Here is a 16,613-nt window from a genome sequence, read left to right on the forward strand (position 1 = left end):
ATGATGTACATGGGATCACACCCAACACTTATGCACATCACCAGGGCAGTTCACATGACCTACATAAATGACACACATCTCAGTTATACTGCAGCTTCCTGCTTACTGAAATTACACAAGGCCATCTAGATAGGAAATGCAGGCACTGTAGCTAACAGTAATAAATATGGCTTCAAATTTAGTGTGCCCAAAAATAGCATCTCCCCTCGCATGTTCATTCTCTGGTGCAGATGACATTATAAACTCACTAGTGCCCTAGTTTATGACACTTGTAGAGAACACACACAATATGGCAGTACAACACTACAAATGCACAAGCCTACAACACTGCACAGCATGTGTTCAGCCTGCTCAAAGTCTACTTGTGCTGTTGCAGAATGCTTGGGATCACTCCAAATTGACCCTTTTGCAGCCTGTTAGATGTTCTTAGATCATTATCTGCTCCATAATATGTTGTTGAGAAGACAAACTTGGCAGACCATGGCACTTGCATCACTGAACCATCCACAAACATAGCCAGTAGGCCTGAAGCATCAACACCATCATCCTATGAAAGTGTGGTAAATGCATGGAGAAGCCACAATGTCCAGCTGACATTCCCTCATTTACTCTACGGCAGGGAGGGTGAAGTTGGTTACAAATGTCATCGTGTGCAGAGGTGGCTACGGATGCAATGTCACATGTCTGCTACATATTTTGGGTAGTAGTGGGATCTTGAGGTGGGGGTACTCTGTTTCAAAGACACTTTCTTCCTGCATTGGGGTCAGCAATATCATTTTGTGACCGTGGTCTGATGCATAGTCATTTGTTTCAAGGTGATGGGTACTCTGTGTCATGTGTCATAGACAGTTTCCTTATGTGGTAAGGTTTGAGCATCCATATGCGTCACTAATCTGTGGACAGTATGTTGGTTTGTAGAACCAGGTTTGGGGTCCCTGCACACAAAACATTGTGATACAGTATCTTCCTTCAAAAAGGACCTGGATAATTTTAAGGGGTATTCATACATTTACCCTGAGCTTGACTGGAATAGCCCTCCTAAAAGAGAAAATGTACTACCTAGGGTAGAAACCGGAAAGTCTTAATGTTAGCAAGACTCAGGAGCCTTGAACTTCCTAGGATTCCTGAGATTCTGGACATGGTTGATCTGTGACTGTAGGACAGTAACTGGCATAGCTCTCAACCTCTTAGCACAAAAAGTCTGGAGAAAGCCAAAAATAATGGGGGAACAAACCTTTAAAAATAGGGACACATGTTAAATATTGCTGTTATAAACTTAGAAAGTGTTTGAATAAAAGGTCTAAAGGTCTTGTGTCATCATGCATTTTTTGAGGGATATGAAGTCAGAAACCCAAATGCCTGTCATTATTTAGTGAATTCATTCCTCACTGATTTCTGGGCGGCCACGGTGGTGCAGCGGTTAGAGTTGCCACCTCACAGCAAGAGGTTCTCCGGTTCAATCCTCGGCTGGGGTACCTTCTGTGCGGAGTCTGCATGTCCTCCCTGTGGTCGCGTGGGTTTCCTCTGGGTGCTCAGGTTTTCTCCCACATCCCAAAGACATGCTGAAGGTGGATTGGATACACTAAGATTGGCCCTAGGCATGAGTGCGTGCGTGTGTGTGCCTTCTGTGGAAGGTTGGGCGCCGGGCTGGCAACTCGACACCGTAAAACTCCACTGCCAATCATGAGCGGACAGTGATCTGCTGTGGCCACCCCTAACTGGGAAAAGCCGAAAAAAGAAGAAGGATTCCTCACTGATTTCTGCAAAAATCCTGAAAACCAGAATATTTGTGAGGAACAGACTAAAAATTTCAGGCAACAATCTGGACATTCAGCAAAAATCTGGACAGTTGAGAGTTATGGACTGACTGGATGGAGTCCACGCTGTCAATGCAGGCTAAGTGGTATGACTGCCTATCATGATGGGTTGCAGAATATTTTATATGACCATACACGGGTGAAGACTATTTGCCCCAAGATGGCTCTTCTACATGGCCACTACTGATGCATATCCTGCCCTAACTTCAGGCAACACTGCCAGTGTGAGCAGTGATGATGGTACTTGCAATCCTCCTCACTGAGGTGGACATTGAACAACTGTGTTCCTGCATAAATCTCATAAAATCTACCATTACTGCATTGCAGGCTTCCATGAATTCATGGATGTCATGCAACACAGCAATTAGGTCCATGTGGGGCGGGGTTACAGCAAACTGTACCTTGATGATGCTGCAGCACATGTGTTGATTAAATCTGTGCTGCCAACAGTCAGAGCCACATGTTGTATGTGCCAGTGCTGGGCATACTTGAGAGGCTGTGAAATGGTAGGTGCACCCACTTCAGAAGCAGTGTGCTTATCTGTTGCCATACGTGCAGGGGGAACATCACTCATGGATGGAGTCATGGGGAATTGTTCCTCCATTAGGAAATGTTGAGCACTCAGACTGTAAAGCCTCATGTTCATCTTTGAATGAGGTAACATCATCATCCTGTATTACAGAAGGGTGCCTACCTAGGGATGGAAAGCAGCACTGCCACTATGTCATCAGACTGTAACTCATGTCTGTGTCTCATCATCATTAGCAGCAGGCAGCAGCACCCCTACATGAGTAACAAGCCATCAGCCTCTCATCCTGCCCTACCCAATACAGATGTCACTGTAGTAGTGCTCTGACCCCAATACAGGTGTCACTGTAGTAGTGCTCTGACCCTAATACAGGTGTCACTGTAGTAGTGCTCTGACCCCAATACAGGTGTCATTGTAGTAGTGCTCTGACCCCAATACAGGTGTCACTGTAGTAGTGCTCTGACTTGGAAAATACAGCAAAAGGCAACCAGAGTGAGTATGTTGCCTGTGACAAAAAACATGCCCCTGTGATGGCATGCACAATCCTCAACATGTGACAAAACCATGCCCCTGTACTGGCATGTACATTAAAAAGTGACCATGAAAGATGTATCATACCATCTCAACCTAAGTCTGCTGCCATTCTGACATGGCTGCATGTCTGATGTTTCTATAGTAAACCATAGTTAACATTTGCAGAGGCCAGTCTACATTATCTGCATGCAATGCTACTGTAAAGAAAACTGCTGAAAATGGCAACTACCATGGGAAATCATCTACTGTGACATGTAGGGGTGGGTTCATTCTGATGTCAATTGTTGTTGTTGTTTGTCTTTCGGCTTTTCCCGGTTAGGGGTCGCCACAGCGGAACTCTGGTCCACTAATGATTGGCAGTTGGTTTTTATGGTGTCGAGTTGCCAGCCCGATGCCCAACCTTCAACAAAGGCACACCCATTCAACGCATGTCTTTCAAACACCCACTCGACCGCGGAGAGGACATGCAGACTCCACACAGAAGGCACTCCCAACCCAAGCCGAGAATCGAATGGGAGAACCTCTTGCTGTGAGGCAACAAAGCCACTGCTGCACCACTGCGGATATCAGTGTCAATTCTTATAGGAATGATCCCAGTTCAGTCCTGTTGCAGGGTACTTAACATTTTTCTGGCTCTGTCAGTCTGCTGCTTCCAGATACCCCCTTCCCATGGCTGAATTGACCTCTCACATAATATGGAACATGCCTTTGCCTTGCCATGATGTAGCATGTCAGCAACATGCTTATGATAACAGTCTGATCTTTCATCAAGGCCAACAACAATGGAGGTGAAGGATCCAAAATCAGGGCTATCTCAATAAACTCAACCTTTTGGGGAAACAGATTGTCAATAAAATGCAAAATATTGAAGAACTTTACAAAGAGAAAAACATGGGTATATTTTTCTTTTCAGACTGCATAACCAGGATTTTTTTCCAACTCATTTATCACTTATACCTCAACCAACTGCCAAAAGACTGCCTTTAATAGCAATGTAGATTTTCAAAGAATCCTGACAATTCCATTAAGGCTTTTCATAACATCATTGTTAACATGAAAACATATGAACCTTGAGGGTTATAGAGGTATCAGTCAGGTGTGATATAGTGATTCATTAATCAAGTGGGAGACATTTACCATGATGGATCCTTTTATTCTTCATTTAGCCCAATTGTTTTATGTAGTATACATATAATTAAGATTTTTAAAGTTTCATGCTTTGCCAGCAACAATAAAATAATATCCCTACCTGGAGGTTTCCAATGTCTGAAAACAAGGATGAAGCAGTAAGTTGAATTCCCAAGTTGTTTGACATAAACTTATTATATATTTATTTGTTCATTCACTGCATTACTGCCATAAAACAAAGAGCATAGGAATAACCACAAACCATACCTTAATACACAGCTCCAGACTCTATATTCAGTTAGAATATGATGCAAAGTATTGGTTGTATTATATGAAACTAGCCTTAAAAAGAGGTAGAACTGACTGATTTAAATTCTGCTTAAATGACAGCATTACACCAAAAATGAAAACCAGTGCTGATTAAAGTGGACAAGGAAACTAATGTGACACAGAGTTTGCATAGTGCAAAATGTTTCCTAGCTGACACAAGTTCACTGACTAATGCAGCAATATAGAGTCTAAAATTTCGAGAGAAAAAAAATAATTTCAACATTAAAGAGAAGAGCAGCACTTTTATGACATTCGTTCCAAAACGTTAACACTTGAAGAAGTCCTACCTTGGCAGATGGGAAATGAATAATAACCAGGACGACACTGGTCGCACCGAATACCAGTAACCTCTGGTCGACAAAGGCATCTTCCAGTAGGGTTACACACCTGCAGAGTAGTGCCAGCAGTGTTGCAGCTGCATTCTAGAAAAACAAGTCACATTTTACAACTGGGTCACCCATCGGTGTAGAACTCATAAACTAATTTACTTAGACCTGTGCTCTGTGAAACTAGAAATACAACATGGGTTTGTATTCTGTCCTTAGTTATTGTTGTCCTAAACTTGACTATTCCTAGTGAAGCACAAAAACCTCTGAGATGGTTTCAGGGGTTCCAGTCAAAGTAGCTGTCCTAAAGGTTATCATCTTAAGGGACGACTAACTAATTTGAGGAATTCCTCCTAGATTTCTTCTTTTAAGTGCATCAGTAAATATTCTGAATGATCAATACTTTCAACAAGGTTACTCTGGTTATTGAAGGTCAGATATATATATATATATGCATGTGAGTGTGTGTATATATATGTATATATGTATATGTATATTTACACACACACACACACACACACACACACACACACACACACACACACACACACACACACACACACACACACACACACGTATAAACAAACCAGTGACAACAGAGGAAGTGTAACAAAAGATTCATAATAATTTATTTAATTTTTTGTTGTAAACATTTGTATATTTTGGGATGCTCTTCTGATTGATACAGCAGTTCATTTGATTTCTGGTTCAGGGAGTTTGTTGAAGCATGTCATCAGTGTTGTAAACCAAGTGAATATGATTCATAAACATGAACTGCAAAAAGAGACACACCACGTTACTTGAACTGTATAAAACAGACATACCACGTTGCCGAATTGTGCACAGAGGTGTCTGATGCATCACTGCGCGAAATGCACGCTTGTGTTCAGAATTGTGGGAAGCACTGTATAGCATGAAAACATTATGCAGCACGGCAGTAAAAGGCAGCTTCGTAAAGGATATTGTGCCTTACTCAGCATGCCTACCTAATCTGGATTTCCACACTGTGTTATGCTCCATCATGCCCGAGTAACTTATAAAGATGTTTCATACCTTACATGTGACAGCAAAGCATGACAACAGAACTAAGATCATTATTGTTGTATAGTAATGAGAGGATCTGGTGTTGCACATGCTTTCATGGTGAAAACTACCGGTATCACTTTGTGAGGGGGTGGACAAGCTTTGTGGTGGCAGCAGATTTGTCTGTCCCAGAGGCAACTCTGTTGGATTTTTACTACAGTCCAGAAGAAGCTTATTTTTTTATTTAATTTCATTTATTTTTAATATTACAGATGTGTTGCACAGCTCTCTATGTAGAGCAACACATTACCTGGGAAGAGATATCACTGCACTGCCATGCAAACCATCATCAGACTGAATGCAGTTGGAATCGGATATGTTGGGACTAGCCAAAACTTTGATGCTGTTATTTCTTTGAATTTCACAATTCCATGGAGTATTAAATAAACTCTGTACCCATGAACTACCACATAGGCGGTAGTCTACTTAACACCGAAAGTGTGATAACAGACCTTGGGACACAGGTGGACAGTAGTCTCTCCTTTGATAATCACATCACCACAGTAGTCAGGAAATCCTTCTATGTGGCACACCTCATCACAAAAGGTTTCTCATCCAGAAAAAAAGAAGTCATTGTGACCCATTATAGAGTACAATGCCCCTTTTGGTATGTACCTCACAATACATCTACAACAACTGGAAAGGCTGCAGACATACCTCACAAAGAGGATTACCAGCCTCAAACAGATGCTCTACGCAGACCGTCTCAAAAAACTCCAGCTTTACTCCATCGCATATCGGCTACTCAGAGGTGATCTCTGCCTAACATACAAAGCTATGTCAAACCCAGAGCTGTTGGACATGCTCCACTTAAAGAAATCCCAATCCTTCCAAGCTACACACTCTAGGGACCTAAACCTTGTCACCACAATAAACAGAATAAGCCGGAGGGATAGATTCCTGTCTCAGAGACTTCCCATACTCTGGAATAAACTACCTATGTATATCAAACAAAACTCATTAGCACTCAAGAAAAATCTTGATGATTGGATGGGAAATGGGAAATTCACCCCGGGGATCACTTCTGTGGCTCTGCTCGACAGTGGCACAGGAAAATAATTTCCTTGGGTGGAAAAAGCCAAGGTACCTTTTTGGCTGGGCTTGTATAGGCCCCAGGGCCAATAGCCTAGTACCTACCTATGAACCTATTATGGTTATGTAATAGCCCTATTCCATGGTACACAATGTTTGACTACTATATGACTTTACTAATTATATTAATGAAGATTAATTCTACCTCATGTGTCATAAAGATTGAGACTGTAATCCTTCAGAATAAACATCAACATATATAAGATATGGCTCATTTTCATTCTCTACAAGAGTACAAGCCTCGGGTAGGTAGTATGAGTAGCTACTGATGAAATAGTCTTGGAAATGATTGATACAGACAAAGGGATAATATATTTATACAATACTACATTTGAAAAAACAGCTATGGGACTATGTTATACAACAACTGTAGTGACGGATATGAGAATACAGACAATAGATGTATGTGTATTGTGTATGTATAGGGGTAGGCAGGCATTCATATCTCCAAATGTGGTCATCTTGGTAAGCACCATTGGTATGGCTTTACTGTTGCACAGTGGGAGGATATATGAAAGCCAAATATGAGTGCTGTAATCATCGCTGTTGGCAACACATGCCTTAGATGGATCATGACAGTACTGTTACAGTGGCAGGCATGCACAGGAACATTTTTCACTCATACCGTGCAATATCTTATTCTCTAACTTCTACAAACGGGAGACACATTCAGATACACATACAACTCTTGCTGTGTAATGTGAATTCCAGTGAAAGGTGCACATCCTTAGGAAGTTACAGAAAAAACATCTTACCTCACATTTTCTGAGTACAGTCTACCACTTCACCCTACCTATAGATCCAAATAATGCTGCTACTCCTGTTAATAATACAGCCCAATCCTACACATGCATATCTGTGCAGCTTAACCTAGAGCATAGAAGCAGCTGTCCCTGACTACGCACTTTTATACCTATTTTGCTATGGTCTGCTTTCCCTGGTAAGGTCATACAACAAAATGGTCTCCTTTGAGGTAAAAATAAAATGTGGACCTCCAGCTAAACTGGGAATATTCAGGAACTATTCTAAGGCTAACCTCCTGTTATTAAGTTAGAACCCGGCAAAATTTCAAGCCCGTATAAACCCTGAGAACACTTCTGCCTATTCAGAACTGTTCACAGAAACCCTGTGCAAGCATGTTAATAGCTGTATAGAGGCAGCTGTACCCACCAAGAAGAAGTACTGAACTAACTTGAAAAACAAGCCAGCCTGGTGGAATCACAAAATCAATTGGATGTATAATAGGAGGAAGAAAATCATGGCAAAAATTAGGAGGTGCAGCTACTAAACAAACAAACTAAACAAACTCAGAGGACAGATAAAGTCTACCAAAGCCAAATTTGAGGTAAGTTTGGCCTCCTGGGCGAAGGACAATCACAAAGCATTCTTTGGCTATGTCTGCAACATCAAAGGCAATACACAATTGTGTGCAGAGCACATTGTAAATGGAGCCACCTATACTGAACCAGAAGATATAGCAAAACCCCTGGCTGATAAAACTTTACTCCTGTCTCCTCCTTAAACTTCACTCAGGAAATATCATCAAATATCACTCCCCCTACTATCATTATGGAACAGGTCCTTAATGCTCTCTCTAAGACCAAGAACACTGTATCAATGGGCCCAGACAGTATCCCAGGATGCCTCCTAAATAGCATGAAACATGACCTATCAGGGCCTCTGGAATTACTATTTAGCTGTAGCCTCCAAACAGGCTTCATGCCTCATGAAAGGAGAAAGGCAACAGTTATCCCTTTGCACAAAGCTGGACCATCTACAGACTCTGGAAACTATGGACCCATAAGTCTCACTAGTCTTACATGTAAAGCCATGAAAAAAATTATCATGGAAATTGTGACAATTGGGGGTGATGGGCGAAGGCTGCCAGCCTAGTCAAACAAAATTTGATACATAATTCTGTCAATTGTATAAATAAATGTAAAATTCAGGCATGTTTTCTTGAGTGTAAAAGAATACTGTGAAATGTGGAACTGCAAAATATGTGACATCATTGCACTCTACTGGCCCAGTGAAGCATGTTGTGACCCTTTAATGTTTTACAAGTCGATTCCAGATTGTCTGGATAAAGACTTCGTGCCCATTGCTTTAAGGCTAAAGTTAATTATCAGAATTTACATGTGGAAGGTGCTTTATTGCTCTGGTTTCCGCTAGAGTGTATATGTGAAATGCCTTGTATTGTAAGTTTCTGAGCAGGTGTTAGATTGCTAAATAATGCAGTTTGTGGCCTGAGAACTCAGACCAGGTGTCAAGTTGATGCAATATGAATACTGGGAAAACCTAAGTGTCAAAATTATGTAATTTGGGAGGGCCTCAGCAGAGCTGTTGGTTAGTGTTTAAAAAATATTGTTCAGTGAGAGACTGGGGAGCATTTTGACTTTGGACATCTAACTCAGCACTTTGCCTTATGCTCACATGTAAGTATTAGCACTGTGATTTCTTGTAGGAATATTTAAAGCTAGTAAAGATTAATTAGGTATTTTTCTTTGAAATCAGACCTGTGCTACTGTATTATTTTAAGTTTCTGTGTGATCTCTGAACTCTTAGCTATCTCTGTGGTGCAGTAGTTTTGTCTTGTGTTTTAATTATTTATTATTAAATATTTTTAAAACCATCTACCGGTGGCTGGTTTATGTAGAGATAAAGTATGCTTTAGAGTACATTATATATTTATCGAATTTATTGTAATAAGCCCTTCCAATAAGCCTTGAGACCGATTAGTCATACTATCATTGGATTATAATATTGCACAGTAATAATTGGACACCCTTTAAGGGTCTTTTAGTAGCTGATAATTAACTGGGTGGTGGCAGGAATTACTGGCATACAGTCCGGGTAATAGGGGCACAGCTGGAGAACCTGTGCCAGCCTTTTCCCAGGAAAGTCTGCGTGGTTGTATAACCTCTTCTCAAAGTGTGTGTGTGTGTGTGTGTGTGTGTGTGTGTGTGTGTGTGTGTGTGTGTGTGTGTGTATGTGTGTGTGTGTATGTGTGTGTGTGTATGTATCAGCTACCTGGGCAGAGACACGAAGCACTGGTTGGACAGAGAGGGTACTGGAGGTTTTAGCTTACTGGAGGTTTTAGCTTGCCCAGTTAGGCTGAGACCTAGACCCTATAGCTGTGCCAGTGGGGAGTCTTATTGGGGACCTGGTGAGCAAAGGAGCAACCAGCCGCAGACTAACTGTGATCTCTGTGTGCACTTAAGGGAAATTGTGCTTTACTGTGTGTATTAGTTACCCTTTCCTCTTCTTGGAGATGACCTCCCTGGTGTTAGTGGTGAGGATTGAGGCTCCTTGATTGCTGGGCCAAGGCACGGCCATCACAGAAATTATCAATAGAGATATAGTTAACCTCCAGACACTGGAGCCAACCCAGTTTGGTTTCACAAAAGGCAGATCATGCCTACTTAACCTGGTGGACTTCTTTGAGAAGGACACCAAAGCAATGGATAAGGGCAAAATCATTCACACTGCCTACTTTGATCTGGCCAAAGCATTTGACAGAATACCCGACTCGGGCATTGTTGACAAACTCAGGAGGTTATGTACAAACCTGTATGTCACACAGTGGATAGCCAACTGGCTCACAGACAGGACCCAGGAAGTTAAAATTGGGGAGTCCACCTCTACAAAGAGGCCAGTCACAAGTGGAGTCCCTCAGGGATCAGTCCTTGGACCGCTTCTTTTTTGCATTTACTTCTCAGAAGTCAAGGCCAATGTCAGTGGTCTAAATGTTCTCTAGGAGGGGCTGACACAGACAAACAACTGGTATCAGAGTCATGGACTAAAATTAAATGCCAAGAAATGCATAATAGGTTCACAAGTTCATAGGTAAGTACTAGGCTATCTGCCCGAGGGCATATGTAAGCCTAGCCAGAATGTGTTGGCTTTCACCGCCCCCTTAGATTAGTTCCCTGTGCCTCTAATAATATCCTTTGGGAAGTCATCCATCCCTGGTAACTATCACATTGACAACACACCCCTTAGAGTTGACCCAGTAGTCAGGGACTTAGGGACACACATAGATAGTAATCTAGCCTTTGATCATCACGTGTCTACAGTGGTGAGGAAATCATTCTATGTTGCACAACTTATAAACAAAGGCATGGCATCTAAGTCCAAGGAAGTCATTGTTCCACTGTATTCGGCATTCATTAGATCTATCATTGAGTATAATGGCCCCTTTGGTATGTACCTAACCTGGCATATCCAACAACTGGAATGTCCACAGAGGTTCCTCACTAAAAGAGTACAGAGCATAAGTAATATGTCCTATGCAGACCACCTCAAGGCATATCCCTGTATTCTGTCTCCTACAAGCTTTTGAGGGGAGATCTATGCCTGGCTTACAGGGCATTGTCAGACCACAGTCTGATGGACCTCCTGCATATCCACAAAACAAACAGCACCAGAATTACCCATTCTAAAGACTTAAACCTTGTCTGTGATATGAATAGGACTTGCTGAAGAGATAGATATGTATGCCACAGACTACCCCATCTATGAAACAGGATCCCCATCCATGTGAAGTAGAGTTCCTTCCTAATCCAATTCAAGTACAACTTGGACAACTGGATGGGAAACCAGAAATTCATCCCTGGTTTGGCACCTATGTCTCTGATGCAAATAGGTAACCTGTAAATGGTTCACCTCCCAGGCCCATGCTTACACTTAACAAGGGTATCAGAACTCATCAGAGATTTGCTATGCATGGCTAGGCTTAAAAAGGTCATTGTGGTCATTAGCATAGTAAACACCTATGAACCCTGAACATACGAAAATTAGGTCATGCATCCCTGTCTATGAGTTTTTGTCTTTCAGCTGTGTATAAGTTGCAGCCTGTTACCTATGCATACTTCTTAACAGCTTGTTGCTGCAAGCCTGTGCTGGGAACTGCACAGGTATGCATACCATGCCACCTCTCAAAAAGCCATGCTGAAGAAGTCACATAGCAGATTTGATTTACAGGCGACCATTTTGTTCTTCATGAAAGTAACACAATTTTCAGAAGGAGTTCAAGAGGAATGTAACTTCTACTGCAGTCTGCCAGACATTACCGGCATGATTCGTGAAGGAGAGTAGGATACCTGCATGGTGCATGAAGGAGAGTAGTATAATGCTTTATTTCTTTCATGTCCATTTCAGAGAGAGATAGTTGGCATGACCTGCATGAGGAGTTATCCACAGCTAAGGGCATCACCAGGATAGGGGAACAGTGCAGGCATTTTTTTCATGACCTACGGTGCAGGAACACTGATGATGTCCATTCATGGGAAATGGAGGCCAGGTAAGACCACTCCAAATGTAACACTAAGTTATTTTTTTTTCCTGTTGTTATATTTCTGTTTCTCTTTTGTCCTGTAGTAGGTTTGGATTGTTGTTACCACTGGCAAGTGTATATCAAGCTCATCCTAGGACTTAAGCCTGTTACTGTCTTGATCTTTCAAGTCAGGTGTAGCTGGGGGGGGTTCCTTGGTTCATAGGTGAGTGCTAGGCTAATGGTCCTGGGGTCTTTACAAGCCTAGCCCATAGGATTACCCTGGCATTATGCCACCTGACCTTAGTTCCCAGTGCCTCTGTCGAGTAAAGCCACTGGAGTGATCCCTGGGGCTAATTTTCTATTTCCCATCCACTCATCAAGATTTCTCTTGAAAAGCGCCAGTGAGGTGCTCTGCCTGACATGTATGGGAAGTCTATTCCATAGCATGGGCACTCTCTGGGTTATGAACCTGTCCCTCCAGTATGTTCTGTTGACTGTGGTAATGAGGTTTAGGTCTCTGGAGCATGTGGTAAGGTTGGATTGTGATTTCTTTAGATGTAGCATTTCTAACAGAGCTGGGTCAGACATGGCTTTATAAGTCAAGCAGAGATCACCTCTAAGTAGGCGATATGAGACAGAGAATAGATGGAGTTTTTTTAGTCTGTCCATACAGGACAAATTTTAAGGCCTAGGATCGTCTTTGTGAGGTACTTTTGTGGTCTGTCCAGTTGCTGCAGGTGTTTAGTGAAGTACATGCCAAATGGGGCATTGTACTCAATGACTGGCCTAATGAGGGAATAGCAGAGGGAGAGAATGATCTCTTTCTTTCTGGATGCAAAACCCTTAGATGTGCCACATAGAAGGACATTCTGACCACAGTGGCAATGTGGTGGTCAAAAGAGAGGTTGCTGTCAACCTGTGCTGCCAGATCTCTCAATGCCTTCTGTGTTCAGTGGACTACCATCGTTGTGGTAATTCATGAGAACCGGGTTTTTCCCAAAGGGGGTGATGACACATTTTCTGGCATTGAGCTTAAGGCCATGGTTCTGACACCAGTCGTTGGTCTCAGTGAGGCCTTTCTGTAGGATGTCAACATCACTCGGGGAGTTAATAATAGCTCCCAACTTGCAATTGTCTGTGAACTTTGTCAGGCAGAGTTCCTTCATGTTGGCTTGGACTTCAGAGAAGTAGATACCAAACAGGAGAAGACCCAGGACTGAACCCTGTGGGACTCCACTCATGACTGGTCGAAAGTCTGACTTGGATTCAGCTACTTTCACTCTGTGGGTTCTAACTGTGAGCCAATTTGCAACCCACCTAGTGATATAGGGGTTGATGCCTAAGTTTAGTGAGTTTTTCTATGATTCCTGAGTGGGGAATGGTAACAAAGGCCTTGGCCAGATCAAGGTAGGCTGTATGAACCACCTTGCTTTCATCCACAGATCTGGTGACTGACTCAAAGAAGTTGACCAAGTTGAGCAGGCATGATCTACCCTTCAAAAATCCAAACTGTGTGGGATCCAGAGTTTGGAGATTCCCTATTTCCTTCTTTATTAGGTCCATGATGATGATGTATTCCATAGCTTTGCATATCAGACTCATCAGGCTAATGGGGCGATAGTTTCCAGGGTCTGTAGTCGCTCCTACTTTGTGGAGAGGGATGACTGTAGCAGTGTTCTATTCAGTAGGGACAAAGCCTGAGGTGAGGCTGTGATTGAACAGGGCACATAGGTGAGGTGCCAGTTCACTCTGTAGTTCATGTAGAACACAGCCAGGGATATTGTCACATCCCATAGAAGCTGTATTCTTGGCCTTGGACAGTGCTGTTTTAACCAGTGAAGCAGTAATACTGGGTGCCTGGCAATCTACTGGCATTGTGACTGGTCCCTTGGGGGGAGGGGTAAAGTTGGTACTGAATCTGTTGGCCTGTATATAGGCAATATCTGTTGGCTCGGTATAGGAGATACCATTGTGCAGTAGTTCAGAGCAGATCTAGGTATTGCCGTGGAGATTCTTTACATAACTATAGAAGGCCTTGTGGTTGTCTTTACTATCTGCTGCAATTCTGTTTTCATAACTAGCTTTAGAGGATTTGATGAGGGATCTCAACTTTTTGTTGAGGCTGATAATGGAGTTTTTCACCTTATTCCATATCAGTTTCTTCCTTCTGTTGTAGAGTCTGTTTATGGCAGGGGACCACCAGATTGGCTTCCTTTTTTTGGAGGAGAGCATCTTGGTTCTGTTGGGTATAGTGAGACTCATGCATTTGTGTACGTGTTCACAGCATTGGTGTATGATTCGGTGGTCATGCAATTGATCTCCATCTGCATGGGTGCCGTGAAGTTAGCCACCTCTGTTTTTAGGAGCCAAAAGTTAGCTTTGGATAAGTTTTTCATGGTGGTTACCTTTGAGGGGGGTGGAGGGGTGGGAGGGATGTGGATTTCCAAGGTGAATAGTTTGTGGTCGGATTTAACCAGGGAGGAGTTGACTATTGGTGGAGAGCAATAGTCGCCCATCTTAGTAATGACCAGGTCATGGATTTTGCTACCTCTAGTGGGGGTAAGAATGAGCTGGTCCAGGGCATTGGAATTAATGAATTCCAGGAAATGTTGAGCAAGTGTATTGGTACATGAGTAGTTTTCCCAGTTAATGGAGGGGTAGTTGAAGTTGCCCAATATGAGAGTGTTAGGTTGGATCCTAATATTCTCCAGGGAGATTTGGAATGTGGAGTGTGAGTCTTGGGACATGGTTGGGGACCTATAGCAGTTGACGACCTGAATCGCTGTCTTACCCAATGTTAGCTGCACCTGAAGTATCTCAGATGCATTATGTTGACCTACTAGTCTGGAGGTGTGCGCATCCTTTATGAATATGGAAACACCACCACCTTTGGAGCTTTGGTCGAAGTTCTGGGGCCGAAAGGTGTGGAATGAGTTGCTGCCTGGTATTGCAGGGGTGCTTTCTGCTGCCTTAAACCAGGTCTCTGTTATGGCACAAATGTCATTGTTCTCCATTTTAAGGAGTGCTTCGAGCGAGTGAATTTTGAGATTTAGACTTCTACTGTTGAGCAGCATGACCCTCAGATTGCATTTGTTTGTAGCTGTTACGGTGGTAATTTGGTCTTTGGAACACTGCCAAAAAAAGGCACTATAGGGGTGGCAAGAGCCTTGCCCAGTATCCAGAAGCCCAGGGGTGACAGATGCAGGCCATCTCTGGCTATAATGTCATCCCAGTCAAACAGATACTGGATCTCCTTAGAGTGACACCAAAAACTTAGCCAGCTGTTGAAATCAATTCTTTTATGCTTATACTGTGGTATCTTTCTAGGTGCTGGTAGGATTCTGCTCAGGATTAGGGTCAAACCCACCTGGGCTACATAATCCGAGAGCTCCTTCACGTCTCTTTTCATGTAGCCAGGGAGATATGTCTCAGGTCATTCATACCCACATGTACAATGACAGAGTCATATTTGTACCTGTTGTTGAGGGACCTGAGTGCGTGCATTATGTGGTGGATCCTGGCGCCTGACAGGCAGTTGACTGTTACTTTCTCCTTATTCAACCTAGTGAGTGGGACATCGGAATGCCTCACTATCGAGTCACCTATGACTAGTGTGTTGCACATGCTGTTTTGCCTTAGGGGCTTTGATTGAGTGGCACGCTGTTTAGGAGAGTTATGTGTCTCGTGATTCGTATTGTGTTGTGGTGGTTGAGTGTGTTTCTGTCTTGGAGGTCTCTGCTGTTTGGATAGATTTTTATTGTGAGCCTCCACGAAGGTGGCTGTGCAGTTTGTGTTTTTATGTGATGGCAGTGCTGGTGTGTGTTCTGGAGGACTATGTGTTCCATGTGGTGTGGTGCAAGTGTTGACCTTCTCCTCTTGACCAGCTATTCTGGTCTTGGCTGGATAGTGCATGGCTTTCAATTTGGACATATAAGTGCATCTCTTGCAAGTCTGAGTGTTAGGAGGTAAGAGGAGAGGGTTACCAGTGTACATGAGGCAATTGCTACATTGCCTCAGGATGCCCAAGTTCACCAGGTTAATAGGAGAATGAACAGGGAACTGACCTTTAGACATGCCTGGAGGGGTGGGCATTAATAATAAGTACTGGAGCTGTTTCCTTGTAGAACGTTTAGTGCTGGTATCACTTTTGTGTGCTACAATAATTGCTACAGGAAGTCTGGTACAGTGCTAGACTAATAAGCTAGTAAAACTGCAGGAGAGGAGAGAACTATGGGAAAATTTGAAGAGCAGACTGGCAAAGCTCAGAAGCTTACAAACTGTCCTGGATACAGCACATCTGTATCTGGACTAGACTAGTTACAGGACAGGTGGGAAACAAGCGCAAATGCCGGCTTTTAAACCAGAAAGTTGAAAGAGATGGAAAAACTGCCCAAACAGCCAATAAACTACAATTTCTGGGCCAGAAACCACTCCTCTTATGGCAGATAGGCTATCTAGTACTTACCACTCCCACTGATAAGCTAGAAGGCTTCCCTCCA

At 42.9% G+C, this 16,613-nt stretch overlaps 1 protein-coding gene across 3 annotated transcripts in view; it reads right to left on the reverse strand.

The window, feature by feature from the left end:
- LAMA3 (laminin subunit alpha 3) overlaps positions 1-16,613 on the reverse strand; it is a 2,187,360-nt gene that overhangs the window by 1,193,244 nt on the left and 977,503 nt on the right. For all 3 annotated transcript variants that reach the window (XM_044065357.1, XM_044065355.1, XM_044065356.1), the window contains exon 13: positions 4,626-4,760. In XM_044065357.1, the coding sequence (XP_043921292.1) occupies positions 4,626-4,760 (135 nt within the window). The remainder of the gene's footprint in view (positions 1-4,625; positions 4,761-16,613) is intronic.

This window comes from Protopterus annectens, chromosome 3.part0 (genome assembly GCF_019279795.1).
Source record: "Protopterus annectens isolate FY-2018-M chromosome 3.part0, PAN1.0, whole genome shotgun sequence".
In the NCBI taxonomy this organism is placed as follows: domain Eukaryota; kingdom Metazoa; phylum Chordata; order Ceratodontiformes; family Protopteridae; genus Protopterus; species Protopterus annectens.